The 16,201-nt window shown below is 46.9% G+C and overlaps 2 protein-coding genes across 2 annotated transcripts in view; both read left to right on the plus strand.

Annotated features, from left to right (window-relative positions):
* Positions 1–16,201, plus strand: part of LOC116581225 (zinc finger protein with KRAB and SCAN domains 1-like) — a 61,438-nt gene that overhangs the window by 29,324 nt on the left and 15,913 nt on the right. The window contains 1 exon segment of the mRNA XM_032328312.1: positions 15,021–15,625. Within this exon segment, the coding sequence (XP_032184203.1) occupies positions 15,021–15,625 (605 nt within the window).
* LOC116581223 (zinc finger and SCAN domain-containing protein 21-like) lies at positions 1,976–14,927 on the plus strand. Its single transcript, XM_032328310.1, has 3 exons — positions 1,976–2,086; positions 11,912–12,400; positions 14,786–14,927. Exons 2-3 carry the CDS (start codon positions 12,011–12,013, stop codon positions 14,819–14,821), a joined length of 426 nt encoding a protein of 141 aa, XP_032184201.1. The 5' UTR covers positions 1,976–2,086; positions 11,912–12,010; the 3' UTR covers positions 14,822–14,927.

Genomic DNA, 16,201 nt, shown 5'->3' on the forward strand with positions numbered 1-16,201 from the left:
TTTTCTTCCCCTTGAATCTGGCCCAGTGGCCCAACAATCTAACATGGTGGAAATGATGTTGTGTGATTTCCAAGGCTGAGCCCTAACCATCGGCAAGTTCTACCCTGACCTCCTCAGGAAACCAGTCACATCATGAGGAAGCCCAGGGAGCCATGGGGAGATACTCACACAGGAACGCTGAACCCCCAGGCCGACATCCCCGGCTGAGCTTCCAATCTGTGGGTCACCATCAACTGCCAGCCCTCCCAGCTGCTTAGTTGACACCCCGGGAAGCAGGAGAACCCAGCCAATCCACAGATTTGTCAGCTTGTATGAGAAATGATGATTGTTGTGTTAAGTCACTAAGTTTTGAGTTTTTTAATGTAGCAATAAGGAAGCGAAACCAAGTCTTAGCAGTACCTTGCCCATAATAAGTGTTCTAAGGACATATATGGAGGGAACACGACCAGCGAAGGAGTGCTGTGAAAGGACTGAAAGTCAAGGAGAAACCAATAGGAGTACGGGGCAAGCTGTAGGAAGATGTTAAAGGTCATCTAGCGCAAAAATGCCCTCTGCAGTATTCCTGTCCTCCCATCCTCCGGGCTCTCCCACCTCTCCAAGACAGCGCCAGATGATACAGGAGGTGGCCACTTGGAGTAACTCCATTAGGAGCTTCTTCCCTATATTGAACTTTTCTAGCATTTCCATTCACTGGTCTTAGTTCTGAATTCCGGGGTCCTATGAAACACATTTCTTTTGGAAATGACAACTCTTTACATATTTGGAAACTATGACTACTTTGTTCCTCATTTTCCCCTCCTCTTCTCCTACCTGAAAAAAGGAAAAATTCTCCAGATTCTCTCCAGTGGAATGGTATGGTGTTCAGACCTCACACCCTCCAATTTGCCCATTTCTGGGCCACCATTAGTTTTTGGGTGCCTCTTAACAGGTGGCAGCCAGAATCCACCCATCTTAGATGTCTGACCATGCATGGGGCAATGAATGAATGAAACAAGACTGACCATGTGATGACGGTTGAAACTGGCCAGTTGGTACATGGAGGCTAGCTGTCATCCTCTCTACGTCTTTGAAAAAAAGGGGGGGGGGGGCGCCGGGGTGGCTCAGTGGGTTAAAGCCTCTGCCTTTGGCTCAGGTCATGATCTCAGGGTCCCGGGATCCAGCCCCGCACTGGGCTCTCTGCTCCAGCGGGGAGCCTGCTTCCTCCTCTATCTCTGCCTGCCTCTCTGCCTACTTGTGATCTGTCTGATAAATAAATAAAATCTTAAAAAAAAAAAAAAAGAAAGAAAGAAAAAGTAACGACCCCCCCCCCCAAAAGAGGGGGAAATAATACCATGTTTCTATAAAGTTAGGGTGCATTTAGGCAGGGAATTTCACGTGTAGGCATGTATGCTGTCCTTCCGCATGTGCGCCTTTTGAGTGGATCAGGCCAAAATCAAACTCAGTGGGGGCTGGAGGGGGTGTGCAGAAATAAACAGGGAATCTAGTCTGGACTCTGCGACCGAGCAGAAGCAGCGGGAGAAAGCGGTAGGCAGAGACTTCTTTCACAAGCCCCCCAGCATCAGGAGCACCTGAGAAGGCAGCAGCCTCTGAGATTTCTGCCCAGAATTCTGTTCCGATTGATGCCACCGTGACTCAAGTCTGACAGTGATCACTCAGTCTCTGTCTTCGTGAGCCAAACGTGGGACTCCGTGTCCATAAACGTGGATCAAGTGACGGGCCCGGGTCACGGGTGAACCGGGCTCTTAAGTCCAGGAGGGAACACTCTCCCTGGACCGGGACGTCGGGGATCGCGTGGGAGAACTGCCAAAGCCTTGACCTGGTTGGCATTTCCTTGGTTAAAAGGGGGCAGGTGGGTGGAACTAGGTCCTTGTTTCCGTAGTGGAGCGACTCCTCCTGTCCCTAAGGTGCCTGCCTCGACCCCCGACGAACCCGAGACACCGAGACGAAAAGAGGACTTTCCCACTTCCTAGAGGGACCGCTATGGCCCCGTTAGACCCCCGCGGGGGCGGGGCTCTGACGCACTTCCGGCTGCGCCGGCCGCGGGGTGCGTCGAGGTGTCCGAGCGCTTCGAGCGGTTTCAAATCCGGTGAGTCTGTCGGTTCCTGGTTCGCGTGGCGGGCGAGAGAGGGAGCCTTGGCCGAAAGGGTTCGGGGAGGGAGGAGTAGGTTGAGCAGCTGTGGCCTCTGGAGAACCCCCGCGGACCGGTCCCGGGAGGTCTTCAGGGAGGAGCCCCGTGCTCCTGCCCAGCCCCAGGTAGTGGAGGCGCCAGCTCCCGGGAAAGCCTTTTTCTCCCCGCCCCGGGGGTTTCACAAAGAAACTGCCTCATTCTCGTTCCTGAGCTGTTTTTCTGTGCTCTGCCTGAGCCGAACCGTCTGTCAGTCGGACCCGAGTTGCCTTCTCTTTTTTTTCCCTGGCTCTCAGTAGGAAATCCGAGCTCAGGACTAATCGATGAGAACATGCCTGAGGGGCTTGGGGACCTGCTGTGGGAAACCGAGCCTCATTAGAAGTCCCGGGTCGTGACTCATCCAAGAGGGGGAATAGTACCGTTGGGCTTTGTTCAGATTAGAAAGCACACACACAACAGGCATCTGCTCGAATTTGGAAATGCATGTTTACTTTGCCGTTTATAAATAGTTGGGCGAGACCAAGGTGATCTGGTGGGTGAGGTTCTTGGAAACCTATGTTATGTAAGGAGCAGTTGAAAGAACTGTGAAGAAGGGAGTTGAGAGCCAAAAAGCAGTTATTTTCAGGGGTTGGAAGGCTGCTGTGAAGAAAGTAGGTGCTGCCACAGTAGAATTCTGTGCCTCAGTTACCAAATGTGCCTGCCTACGGGTTTTCAGGTACACAAGGTATGTGTTAAAGGCATTCTAGAATTAGTTGGTAAGTACCACTCAGTTGTTAGAATCTGTGATAATTTGTTTTATTTATGCCTCATCTTGTTTCATAATGGATTTGGGACACTTTTATTACAGTATACATTTTGGGAAATTGTCATAAACCGAGGGGAAGAAACCCACAAGACCGTGGAAACGGAAACGATTCTCTTCTGGTTATGGTAGACTGTGAACTTACGAGTTCCTTGTGCTAAACGTTCTCGGTAGCCTAAAGAAAGTAGTTCACTGTGGAACACCTGGTTAAGCATCTGCCTTCGGCTTGGGTCATAATCCTGGGGTCTTGGGATCCAGCCCCACATTGGACTTCCTGCTCACTGGGAGCTTGCTTCTCCCTCTCCTACCCGCTTGTGCTCTCTCACAATTTCTATCACTCTCCATCTCTCTCTCTCAAATAAATGAATGAAATCTTAAAAAAAAAAAAAAGTTCACTGTGGTTGAAGACAGTGTGATTTAGTAATGAAGCTTTTTTTTTTTAATTTTATTTATTTATTTGACAGAGAGAGAAAGATCACAAGTAGGCAGAGAGGCAGGCAGAGAGAGGAGGAAGCAGGCTCCCTGCTGAGCAGAAAGCCTGATGCGGGGCTCGATCCGACGACCCTGAGATCTTGACCTGAGCCGAAGGCAGAGGCTTAACCCACTGAGCCACCCAGGCGCCCCAGTAATGAAGCTTCTTGTTTTCTATCCACATGCTTTTGATTTTATAAACACTTTGTTAAGAAGACTTCAGAAGCCTGGGAGCCTGGCTGACTGTTGGTAGAACATGTGACTCTTGATCTCAAGGTCGTGAGTTCAAGCCCCACACTGGGCTTGGAGCTTACAGTCAATCAATCAATAAATCTCAAAAAAAAAAAAAAAAAGGGGAAAAATTCAGAAGCCAAGGTCTGGAGGGCATCCCTGAGTGAACCTTTAGGCACACCCAACATGACCAAATGTGAAATAACTGGCTTGCTGCGGGGCGGGGGGAGGGAATCAAGACTGAGCATTATTGCATTTTTTTAAAAAAATCATTGCCAGTCTGATAGATAGATGGAAGCATTTTGTTGAAGCTTTAATTTTCATGTCTTTTATTATAACTAAGGTTAAATAACCTTTCTGTGTATTTATTATTAAGCTGAGATTTGAAAAACAAATAGAAATCTGCCCTGAAAATTGAGCACTGATGAGATGGTGTGAGGAGGCAGAGGCCGGGCTGTGACTTTAGTGGGCCAAACAGAGAAATTAATAAAATGGTTGTAAACAGCTGGCTGTTCTATGCAGATTTGTATGCTAAACCTCTGCTGGTACTAGACTTAACAAGTGTGAAACTTCGATTTTTCCGAGGAGGGAACTTAGTTGCTAAGGGCAGGCTGCTGCATAATGGGGCACTTTAGCATGAATGGTATTTTGAGTTAAAAGCAGTTGAAACCCAGCAGATTCAGGGAAGGCTCTTCACCTTTCTCCTCAAGAGCCCGGCTATACCAGAAAGAGAGCTATTAAAAGAGATTGTTCTTTATATAAAAAACCTGTATAATAGGGCACCCTTTGTTTTCCAACCATCTCTCACCTTCCTGCTGATGATTTTCCTCATCTTAGTATCTTCAGACCCCCTCCTTAGCTCAGGTTGTTATTTAAGCCTCCATGTTGCCTGACTGCCTTCGGAATTTCATGTCTATGTGGGTCCCTGTACATACAAAGCTGAATTTGATTTTCGCCTGTTGAATTTTTTTTTTTTTTTTTTTAAGGTAAGCGCTATGCCGAATGTGGGGCTCAAACAACCCCGAGATCAAGAGTCACATGCTTTTCTGACTGAGCCAGCCAGGTGTCCCCACCTCCCCAGTCTTTTTTCTTTCTTTTTAATAAAAAATAAATCAGTAAACCTCTGCTGGTAGCCTTTGAGCTTTGGAGTTGGAGTTGCCAAACTGGAAAATGACTTGTGTGATTTCAAAGGAGGATAAGATTGTCATAACGTTGTCAACTAGTTAAAAGTGTTTGATAAAAGTAAAAGTAAACATTGTGTAATGTTAGAAACTTGATTTTCAAGGGCGTCTGGGTGGCTCAGTCGGTTAAGCCTTTGTCTTCGGCTCAGGTCGTGATCTCAGGGTCCTGGGATTGAGCCCCGCCTCAGGCTCTCTGCTGGGTGGGGGGCCTGGTTCCCCCCTCTCTCTGCCTGCCTCTCTGCCTACTTGTGATCTCTGTCAAATAAATAAATAAAGTCATTTAAAAAATCACAAGTAGGCAGAGGTGGGGGAAGCAGGCTCCCTTCTGAGCAGAGAGCCCAAGGTGGGGCTTGATCCCAGGACCCTGAGATCATGACCTGAGCCAAAGGCAGAGGCTCAACCCACTGAGACACCCAGGCACCCTAAGCAGGCACCTTTTTAAAAAAATAATTGTTAAAGAAAAACGCTTCATAACTTTTTAAAAACTATCTCATGAACTCTAACAATGGTCTGCTTCAACATCATAAGTATTGAAGTTAACAGCTAACATATTTTTCTTTACTATCACTCTGTAATAGAATAGCATTTATGAAAGCTGCTTTACCCCCACTTCCCCATATTTTAAAAATTTAAGTATTTTATTCTATTGTTTTTTAAGATTTTATTTTATTTTTAAAGATTGACTTATTTACTTGAGAGAGGGAGCGCACGCGCACACACAGGGAGAGGTGTGTAGTGAGAAGGAGGGATCTCAAGCAGACGCACCGCTGAGTGCAGAACCCGATGGGGGGCTCGATGACACAACCCTGAGATCATGACCTGAGCCAAGATAAGAATTGGCCGCTTAACTGACCGAGTCACCCAGGTGCCCCCAAAGATTTTTTTTTAAGTGATACCTGTACCCAGTGTAGGGCTCAAACTCACAACCCTGAAATCAAGAGTCACATGCACTGCTGACTAAGCCAGTCAGGCACCCTGTAAATGTTTTATCTTAGAATAGTGGATATTTCTAGGAAAGCTCAAAGATTGTACAGAGCTCGCATTCACCTCTTCTCCAGTTACTGTTAACTGCTTACGTCACTGTCTACATTTGTCACAACCAGGGAACCAACGCTGGTACATTACTATGAACTAAGCTGCACAATTTCTTATAATTTCACTAGTTTTTCCCTAATATCCTTTTTCCGTTCCAGGATCCCATCTAGGGCACCACATTATATTTGTCTTCAAGTCCGCTTAGTGCCCCCGATCAGTGACAGTTTCTCAGGCTTTCCTTGTTTTTGATGACCTTGATAGTTTGGAGACGTACAGGTCAGATAACCTATAGCATGGCCCTCAGGGTGGGTGTGGAGGAGGAAGGCCATACAGGTAATGTGCCTTTGTGGCTGTTCTCATCAACAAAGCCATCGGTGATGTTGACCTTGGTGAGCCCTTGGTGAGCCGGTTCCCCTTCCCAGTGAGTGCTTGCCTTCAGCCCCTTCCATACTCTCCTTGTGGAAGCAAGTTCCTAAGTGCACTCCACCTTCTTGACAAAGGAGTATCCACGTAAATAAGTTCTGGATATGGTATTTGTCTCTTTTCCTATTTTCATTCCCACCTTCCTCCCCCAATCTACGTAGCGTGGACAGAAAATGACTTCCGCTTCCAGATTATAACCCAGTACTGTATTTTGTTGCTCAGATTGTTTCAGCTGGGATCATGGAACTTTTTGTCACCACAGGACACTCCAGGCTCATTTTATATGCTCCCCAGCCTAGAATCAACCATTTCTCCATTTTCTAGTAGTTTTTATTGGAGAATGATACTTAGAAACCAAGACCAGGGCTCTGGGGGTGCTGATGGTGGGATGTCATTTGCTTCTAAACCTTCACAGCAGACAGAGCTAGGAAATAAATGTCTGTATACTAACTCCTGTGCACACCCTTACCCAATCCTGTATCCACCTGCATCGGTAGTAAACTAAGCAGGACTTTATGGTGCTTCTGTATTTTTTTTAGCTTAAATTTGTACTGGAAATTTTTTCTTAAGATTTTATTATTTGAGAGAGAGGGAGCATGAGTTGGGGACAAGGGGGAGACTCCCCGCTGAGCAAGGAGCCCGATGCGGGGCTCAGTCCCAGGACCCTGGGATCGTGACCTGAGCGGAAGGCAGAGGCTTAACCAATTGAGCCGTCCAGGTGCCCTGTCCTTATATTTTTTAAAGCCCAATTTTATAGTTTTTACCCCGTGAGTAGCCCCAAAGATCCATATATGACATTCATTCTTTCCACAGATAACTCAGTACCTGCAAATACTGGGCATATTGTAGGTATTTGGAAATAGTAGAAAAAGAAAACAGTTGAAAGTCCTCGCCCTCAGGAGTTGATATTCAAGAGGGAAACATGGTTTCTGTTTTTCGTTTTTGTTTTTCTAAAGGGTAGGAGCGCCAGGCTCGCTCAGCTGGAAGAGCACAGGACTCCCAATCTTGGGGTTGTGGGTTTGAGCTCCGCATTAGGTCTAGAGGTAAGTGATATGGAGGGAAAGTGTCGATTAGGAGAATAAGGAGTTCTGGGGTGAGGGAGGGTTGTGTGTGTTTCAAAAGAGGGTGACCAGGGCTGGCTCAGCGAGAACATAGGAGTACAGACCAGCCATTTGTAGTCTGGAGGAAGCATTAGGCAGAGGAACAACAAATGCCTTGAGGTGCCTCACACGTTCGGGTAACAGTGTGGTTGCGGTGGAATGAACGAGAGAGAGGTAGATGAAATTAGAGACAACAGTGCTGAGACCTTTGATGCCTTGTCGGCCTCTGTGATGACCTTGCCTTTTCCTCTTGAGACACCGCCTTGGAAGGCGTGAGCAGAGGAATGCTGTGATCTGACCTGAGTTTTAACAGATCCCTCTGGCTGCTCGTTGGCAATGCACTGAGGGCCGGGGAGGCACTTCAGAGGCTCTTACAGGGCACGGGCCACAGCTGATGGAATGGGATGGCAGTGCTGGAGGCAGTGAGAATTGGTTGAACCTTGGGTCTTTTGGATATAGAGCTCACAGGATTTGCTTACAAATTACATGTAGAATGTGAAGGAGGAGTCTGTGGAATTAACCAGGTTTTTTGGTCCACGAAAACAGAATGGTAGAGTTGCCATTAACTGAGATGAACAGTTTTGGGGGCGATGGTGGGGACTGCAGTTTGGGACACGTTAAACTTGAGGTACCATTGCACATGCTGGTGGCGACAGCAAGTAGTGGTTGGTCTTAAGAGTCTAGAGTTCAGAGGAGAGGTCCAGGCTGGAGATGCCCTGGCCGTGGGGATGGCAGTTTCTAGCCTTGTGACCGGATGAAATCTCCAAACAGGATGAATGCAGCGAGGACAGAGACACCTGGCCCTTCGCTCATTTGTGGTCTTGCAAAGACATGAATTTAAATTGTGGGCAGCATCTATGGGAAACTTTCTTAAGATTTTTTTGTTTTCGAGTAATCTCTGTACCCAGTGTGGGGCTCAGACTTACAACCCCGAGATCAAGAGTCACACACTCGACCAACTGAGCTGGACAAGCGCCCCAACTTTTTCTTTATTTGTCTCTGTGTACATGTTTTTCAGAGGTCGTTATGTGATCTGTGGGTTTGGATATGCCCCTCTGGGAACAGATGCCCAGGAATGATAGGTCACTCCCTCTTTAATGCCACCTGTGTTCTGGAACTCCTCGTGTCTTGCTGAGTTTCCCAGGCGTGATCCCAGAAGCTGAGCAGCCCGAATGGATTCCAGGGTCTGTTGGAACAGTGTCCTTTTGTGGGTTTGCCCTGCTCTGGGTGGAGTGTGAAATTTTGTAACCGGTTACGAAAAAGCATTTCAGCACTTCTGAGCATTTCAGATGAATGCTTCTGGCACTGCTACCTCTGTTATTTTGAGGTTATTTTAGCCTTGAGTGCTAGTGCCTTTATTTTAGGAAACGAGCTGCTGTGCTCCTATCCCGGCTGTTGTCAAGTTATCCTGAACTTGGGCACCCCAGCAGTGTGTTGGGTGTGCGGGGCAGCAGGAAGGAGTGGGTGGTGCTGTTTCTGGTTCACCCTGTCAGGATCTCGGTTGACATATCATAGGATGCTTCAGAATGGGTTATGGTGGAGGGGAGTCCCAAGTACTGGCATCCCTAGAATTCTGAACTAATTATAATTAGCAGCCGATAATTACTGCATTTCTCCTAAGAGGTTACATACTGAGGTTCTAGTGCTAGGATCCCATTTCTTTTTTAATGACCAGAATTGGCAATTCGTATAAAATATATGTTTTTCATGTGTGTTTACTAAAGGTTTGAAACTAAATAACTTAATACAAAACTCAATACAAAAGCTATAACGTACATTTGTGGTGGGGGTTTCTGCATGGTGTGGCATTGCTTTTTTGTTTTCTAGGGGTCGTTTTATTTTTGGAGGGCATGAAGTTTGGGCTTTGGTAGGAAAACCTGTTTTGTTTGTCTTTAATGATACTCTGATTTTCTGATAAAGAAGTAATAATACCCATTATAGAAAATTTGAGAAATAAAAAAAGAATTTGAAAAACTGAGGTCAGGGACTCCTGGGTGCCTCAGTCGGTTAAGCATCTGCCTTCGCCTCAGGTTATAATCCCAGGATTCGAGGGATCGAGCCCCACATCAGGCTCCTTGCTCAGTGGGGAGTCTGCTTCCTCCTCTCCTTCTGTTCTCACCCCCTTCCCGCACATTCTCTCTCTGTGTGTCTCAAATAAATAAAATCTTAAAAATAAGTACATATAAAAAATAAAACCTGAAGTCAGCTATAACCCAGCAATATCACTATTTGCATATTACCCTTTATCCTTTGCTGTGATTATGGGGCCATATGTGAGACTTGATATCCGAGTGATACAAGCCAGATCTGTGGAAGACGATGTGCATAGGAGCCATGAGCATACTCGGGTTTTTATTTGCATTTTTATTTTTTTTTTCATACTCAAGTTTTTAAATGCTTTAGATTTAGATTATCTGTGATTCTTGTTTCCTCATCTTATTTCCTCATCTTCTGTAAGCCATTTGTGCCTCCTTGTTATTAGGGGCACTACCCTTGTTACAACTTGGTTCGCGTAACAAAAACCCACATAGGTTGTTTTTTTTTTTTTAAGATTTTATTTATTTATTTGACAGAGATCACCAGCAGGCAGAGAGGCAGACAGAGAGAGGGAAGCAGGTTCCCCGCTGAGCAGAGAGCCCAATGTGGGACTCGATCCCAGGACCCTGAGACCATGACCTGAGCCGAAGGCAGAGGCTTAACCCGCTGAGCCACCCAGGCTCCCAAACCCACATAGGTTTTTATCTGTTTGGTTCTTTGTTGAGACTTCCGCTGGAGTTTTCCTGCTGTGAGTTATCCATACCCAGAATGGGACATCTATGTGACATGACGAATGCTGCTTACGGTTTTGAAACATGCTCAGGAAAGCCAGTCACAGCATGGAAGGCTAATTTATGCATGTTTCTTTCAGAGTATGTTTAATGAATGCTGATATTTATAGTCTGATTCTGATATCTCTTTACTCATGTATTTTCCGTCTCCCACCCAAACTTGCAAGCTCCGTGGGGGTGGGAGCGCGTCTAGTTTTCTCATCACCACACCCCCAGCACCAAGGCCATGGCAGGCCTTCAAGTGGATGTTGAATGAATGGACTTCACTTGTTTGCCAAATGAAGAAAATTGAAGTAATTGTATTTACTGCATATATTTTTGATGTTCTAATGTATCAACTGACTGACATATTTAAAAATTTTTTAAGATTATTTATTTACTTATTTGACAGACAGAGATCACAAGTAGGCAGAGAGGTAGGCGGAGAGAGAGGAGGAAGCAGGCTCCCCACTGAGCAGAGAGCCCGACGCGGGGCTCGATCCCAGGACCCTGAGATCATGACCTGAGCCGAAGGCAGAGGCTTTAACCCACTGAGCCACCCAGGCACCCCTAAAATATTTAATATTTAAAAGAAAAATACTTTTAAGCATTTTGTATTTGTATAATTTATTGTGTTTAATTTTTTTTCCAGTTTCTTCTCAGCAATATATATCTCCTCAAAGTGAATACCTCTGTAAGAGTATAGGTTACTGTTAGTCTAATCTCTGTCATTCCAATTGTCCTTCTGTGAAACCTAAAGGTAAAGGACATTTAAAAACTTGCATGTGCCCTACTTAAAAGTGGGTCAAGTGAGGCTCAAAATTACATCATTGGGGCACCTGGGTGGCTCAGTCAGTCACTTAAGCACTGGACTCTTGGTTTCGGCTCAGTTTATGATCTCAGGGTCATGGGGTCAGCCTTTGTAGGGCTCCAAGCTCAGTGCAGAGTCTGCTTGTCTCCCCCTGCCTCCTACATGCTCGCAGTCTCTCTCTCAAATAAATAAATGGGATCTTTGAAACAAACAGATTTTTTAAAATTACATCATTAACTAATGACTCAGTTATTATTTTTTTAAAGGTTTTATTTATTTATTTGACAGAGATCACAGGTAGGCAGAGTGAGAGGGAGGCAGGTTCTCTGTTCAGCAGAGAGCCCGATGTGGGGCTCGATCCCAGGACCCTGGGATCATGACCTGAGCCGAAGGCAGAGGCCTTAACCCACTGAGTCACCCAGGTGCCCCGGAGTTGTAAGATTCTGAAACAGTTTTTGGAGCAAAGTTAGTTTAAAATAATTTTAAAATTATAACATTGTGCACTTTTTATTAGAGTAGAGACAAAGTAAGATTAAGTAGGATATCCCAAGCTGACTCCCGAATGAATTTGAACTGTAATTTTCTTTTTTTTTTAAGATTTCATTTATTTATTTGACATAGAGAGACACAGAGGGGGAACACAAGCAGGGGGAGTGGGAGAGGGAGAAGCAGGCTTCCCACTGAGCAGGGAGCCTGATGCAGGGCTCGATTCCAGGGCCCCGGAATCATGACCCGAGCTGAAGGCATCTTAAGCTGAAGGCTTAAGAGCTGAGCAACCTGGGCGCCCCGAACCATAATTTTTGTGATAGTTTTATAGTGGCCATAATTTCCACAATTTTGTCTGCTAAAGGTGTGGCTGCCAAGACCTAAAAAGCATCTTTTTTTTTTTTCTTTTTTCTGTAATTTATGGTAAATATTTTCTCAGGTTTAACGTGTAGCCCTGAAGAACCAGAAACCCAAAGGAACCGATACTGCTGCTCCACAGAGTCCCACCTGTAGTGAGGCTGTTTCTGGAATCGGTGCGATGACCAAGGTTTTGGGCACGGCTGCAGTTCGGGGCCCTCGGCCTCCACGGGAGAGGGGGCCTCTGGTGGTTAAAGATGAGGACGAAGAGGAAAGGCAGAGCCTTCCTAGTCTGGAGGTGTTCCGCCAGCGCTTCCGGCAGTTTGGCTACCATGACACACCTGGTCCCCGGGAGGCCCTGAGCCAGCTCCGGGTGCTGTGCTGCGAGTGGCTGAGGCCCGAGATCCACACCAAGGAGCAGATCCTGGAGCTGCTGGTGCTGGAGCAGTTCCTGACCATCCTGCCCCAGGAGCTCCAGGCCTGGGTGCAGGAGCACTGCCCGGAGAGCGCCGAAGAGGCCGTCACTCTCTTAGAGGATCTGGAGCAGGAACTGGACGAGCCAGCACAGCAGGTAGATTGGGGAGACCTCACGTGCTGTGAGGCTGGGAATGGAGCGCGCTGGGCAGGACTGGGTTTATGTGTCCAGTGGGAGGAGCTGAGTAGAAGTTTCTGCTGACTTAGATCACGTTGCCTCCTGTTTCCCTTCTCCTGTCCGCTCTTGAGCTTTAGCTGTGGACGTGTTTGCTTTCTTTTTACAAGCACTTGTGCTTTAGCTCTCCTGGGGCTTGCTTTCATTCTGCAGTGGACCCTTGAACAACACAGGGGTTAGGGTTGTTAACCTCTCCCCACCTTCCAGCACACGTTCATTTGAAAATCCCAATTTAACTTTTTTGATTCCAAAGCTTAACTTCTAAATGGCCTCCTGTTGACTGGAAGCTTTACCGATAACATACATAGCCAGTTAACACTTATTTTGTACGTTATGTGTGTTATATGCCATGTTCTTATAATAAAGTAAGCTAGAGAAAGGAAAACATTAAGAAAACCGTAAGAAGAGTAAGTACATTTACTGTACTGTTTGTATCCAAAAAAAAAAAAAACAAAACAAAAAAACACATATAAGTGGGCCTGTGTAGTTCAGACTCGTGTTCAGGGATCACCTGTAGTTCTGAGATGAGCTGTGCACAAACCCCACCGTTCCTGGTTGTCTCTAGGTCTCACCTCCTCCAAAGGAACAGCAACAGGTGTGGGAGAAGAGGTCCTCAGGAACAGCAACGTTTCCAAGCAGCGCACAGCCCCAGTCTGTGGAGACCAGTCACAAAAGCGAGGGTTGGGAGCCCTTGTACATCCAGGAGACTGGGGAAGAGGAGGATCTCACTCCAGAGCTGAGAAAGAGTCAAGGTAGGGACTGTCTGTCATGCTGTGTGCTTGGTGCCCCCACGCCTTTGTGGTGGAAGAAACAGAATAATTCTAATTACTGGTTGTGAGGCACTGCCCCTAGACTGACTTGCCTGGTCTGGGTGCCTAGGCAGGACGAGTGCCTCCCCTTCCTCCCAAGTGCATGTCACGCAGAGAGTCAGCTTGAGGACAGGACGTACTCTTAAAAGGGTTGGTCAGAGTGAGTTTAAAAGCAGGACTGTTTGGGGCACCTGGATGGCTCAGTCAGTTTAAGCGTCTGCCTTCCGATGGGGTCATGATCCCAGGGTCCTGGGATCAGGTCCCACATCAGGCTCCTTGCTCCGTGGGGAGACTGCTTTTCCCTCTGTCTGCCGCTCCCCTTGCTTGTGCTCTCTCTGTCTGTGTCAAAGAAAAGCTGTAAAAAAAAAGTTGGGGGGCACTGTTCACCGAGGTGTAACAGGTTGAAGGAACAGTGATGCTTGTTCATTTATCAATGACTGAACGAAGGAGCTGTTAAAATCAGCATGGGATTGTGCAGAAATGGTCCCAGGTAAATTCTTTTCAGCTTCTGCCTCATAAGGTTATTTAAAATATTTTGCTTATTTATTGAGCTACTTATTTCCCACACGTAGTACACGGCAGCTTGAAGGAAAGTCTGTGCATGTAGCCAGGCAACGGCTCATCACCCAGAGTGAAAGGGACACGTATCTGTCACTGCCGGTGGCCAGGGCAAAGAGATGGTAGAGTGGAGAGGGAGCTCCAGGGACCAGGGAAGGGGCTAAGAGGAAAGAACTGTGTTGACAGAGACTTCTGTACTCCGGGGGGGGGCCAGCAGGTCTCAGGGGGCCCCTGGTTCAGTGTGGATTTCTCTTACTCCCCTTTTTCGTGTGTGTGCGCTTGAAAGTGTGGCGGCCTCGTGTAGTGCTCTAAAAAAGATGGTTGGCTTCAGTCTGGTTTTAGCAGTATTAACTTGAGAACCGAAAGAGGCATGAGACACAGCCGCTGTCGGGTACATGCTGGGAATCAGACGCTCCTGGGAGGTGAGCACTTTGATGTAAAGACGATCTGGGACTAGCCTGGTCTACACGGACTGAAGGTCCTCTTTTGTTGCTTTTATAGTCCACTTCCGTGAGCACGTGGATCTCATGAGTTTGCCACTGGCCTCATCTCCCTTAATTACCCTGTTAATTTTCCTTAATCAACTTGGACCGTTCGGCACTGTTTCTTACCTGTTGTTTGTGCCTGACCATCACCCCGCTCCTTTGCTCCTGTCCCAGGAGGCTTGGTGTGGCCCTCCTGCCCTCTTTATGTGAAGCTCTTCTCCCGGCAGAGAAAGCTGTGTGCTCGTCATACTGTCGTAGCTGGTGCTGGGCTGGGGGCTGGTGTGGAAGCCTCGGACTGCAAGCTTGGTCTGGTGGTGACTTGTGTCCGTGTCGTGTTGTGACGTGCCACCGAGCAGTACTTGCTCCCAACGTCAGCTGACGTTTCTGTTTCTCCTTCAGGTTCCTTCTCAGAAAATAAAACAACTGACCTGCCCTTACTCTGCTTCTTGTTTCAGATCGTAACTCGAACACCCAGAATGAGGACTCCATAGATGAGCAGAAAAGTTCTGAAGAGTCTCAGGAACTCAAAAGGGAGGTTACTCCCATGGTCGTTGCCAGTAAATGTGAGGCCAGGTTAGAAAGGCAGTGGGCAAACCTTGAAAAGGAAAGAGGAACAAAAACTCCTCTTCTAGACAAAGGTTCCAAGAAAGGCAGAGAATTGATTCCCACTAAACCTGCCCCAGGAGAGAGGCGTTACATCTGTGCCGAGTGCGGAAAAGCCTTTAGTAATAGCTCAAATCTTACCAAGCACCGGAGAACGCACACTGGGGAGAAGCCCTATGTGTGCACCAAATGTGGGAAAGCTTTCAGCCACAGCTCAAACCTGACCCTCCATTACAGAACACACTTGGTGGACCGGCCCTATGACTGTAAGTGTGGGAAAGCCTTTGGTCAGAGCTCAGACCTCCTTAAACATCAGCGAATGCACACGGAAGAGGCGCCCTATCAGTGTAAAGATTGCGGAAAAGCTTTCAGTGGGAAAGGCAGCCTCATCCGACACTATCGGATCCACACTGGGGAGAAACCTTACCAGTGTAACGAGTGTGGAAAGAGCTTTAGCCAGCACGCAGGTCTCAGTTCTCACCAGAGGCTCCACACCGGAGAGAAGCCGTACAAATGTAAGGAGTGTGGGAAAGCCTTCAACCACAGCTCAAATTTTAATAAACACCATAGAATCCATACCGGGGAGAAGCCCTACTGGTGTAATCACTGTGGAAAAACCTTCTGTAGTAAGTCCAATCTTTCCAAACATCAGCGAGTCCACACCGGAGAGGGAGAAGGGCTTTAAGTGTCAAGTAATGCTCTCTCGGTGGCGTTTGTTTTTATTAAACTTTAGCCCTTGGATGCTAGGGAGAAGCCCAATAATTGCGATATAAACTCTAGTCGTAGATTTTGTTTCACTCGACATCAAGGGGTGCCGGAGGAGAGGGTGTTCAGTGGTGGCACCATGGGAAGGAGGCGCTGGTGGGCCGCTGAGCGCGGTCCCCTCACAACGCTTTGGGTCCCATCAGCCAGGCCGGCACTGCTTCTTGTATAGTTAAAACTGAGTATATCCCATATAATTAAGGAAGAAGCACTGAAACTGTTTAACCGTTTTAACATATATTAAAGAAATAGGATTTGTAAAGAATTGAACCACATGGAACGCAATTTAATCTGATTCGGAATAAACTTATAACATCTTGTAAACTTGCCTCCGGACTGTTTCATGGTGTGTTGGTTACTGAACACTGTTCTCAAGAGAGGAAACTATTCCTACTAGTTTTAGCTTCGGGGAGATTTGGATTTGGGGTAATTAGAACTTTTCATGCTCCTGAAGGTACGGATCAGGAAATTGGGGTAGAGCAGCTGCATCTTGGTCTACGTTGTGC

The sequence above is a fragment of the Mustela erminea genome, chromosome 20 (genome assembly GCF_009829155.1).
Source record: "Mustela erminea isolate mMusErm1 chromosome 20, mMusErm1.Pri, whole genome shotgun sequence".
Lineage (NCBI taxonomy): Eukaryota > Metazoa > Chordata > Mammalia > Carnivora > Mustelidae > Mustela > Mustela erminea.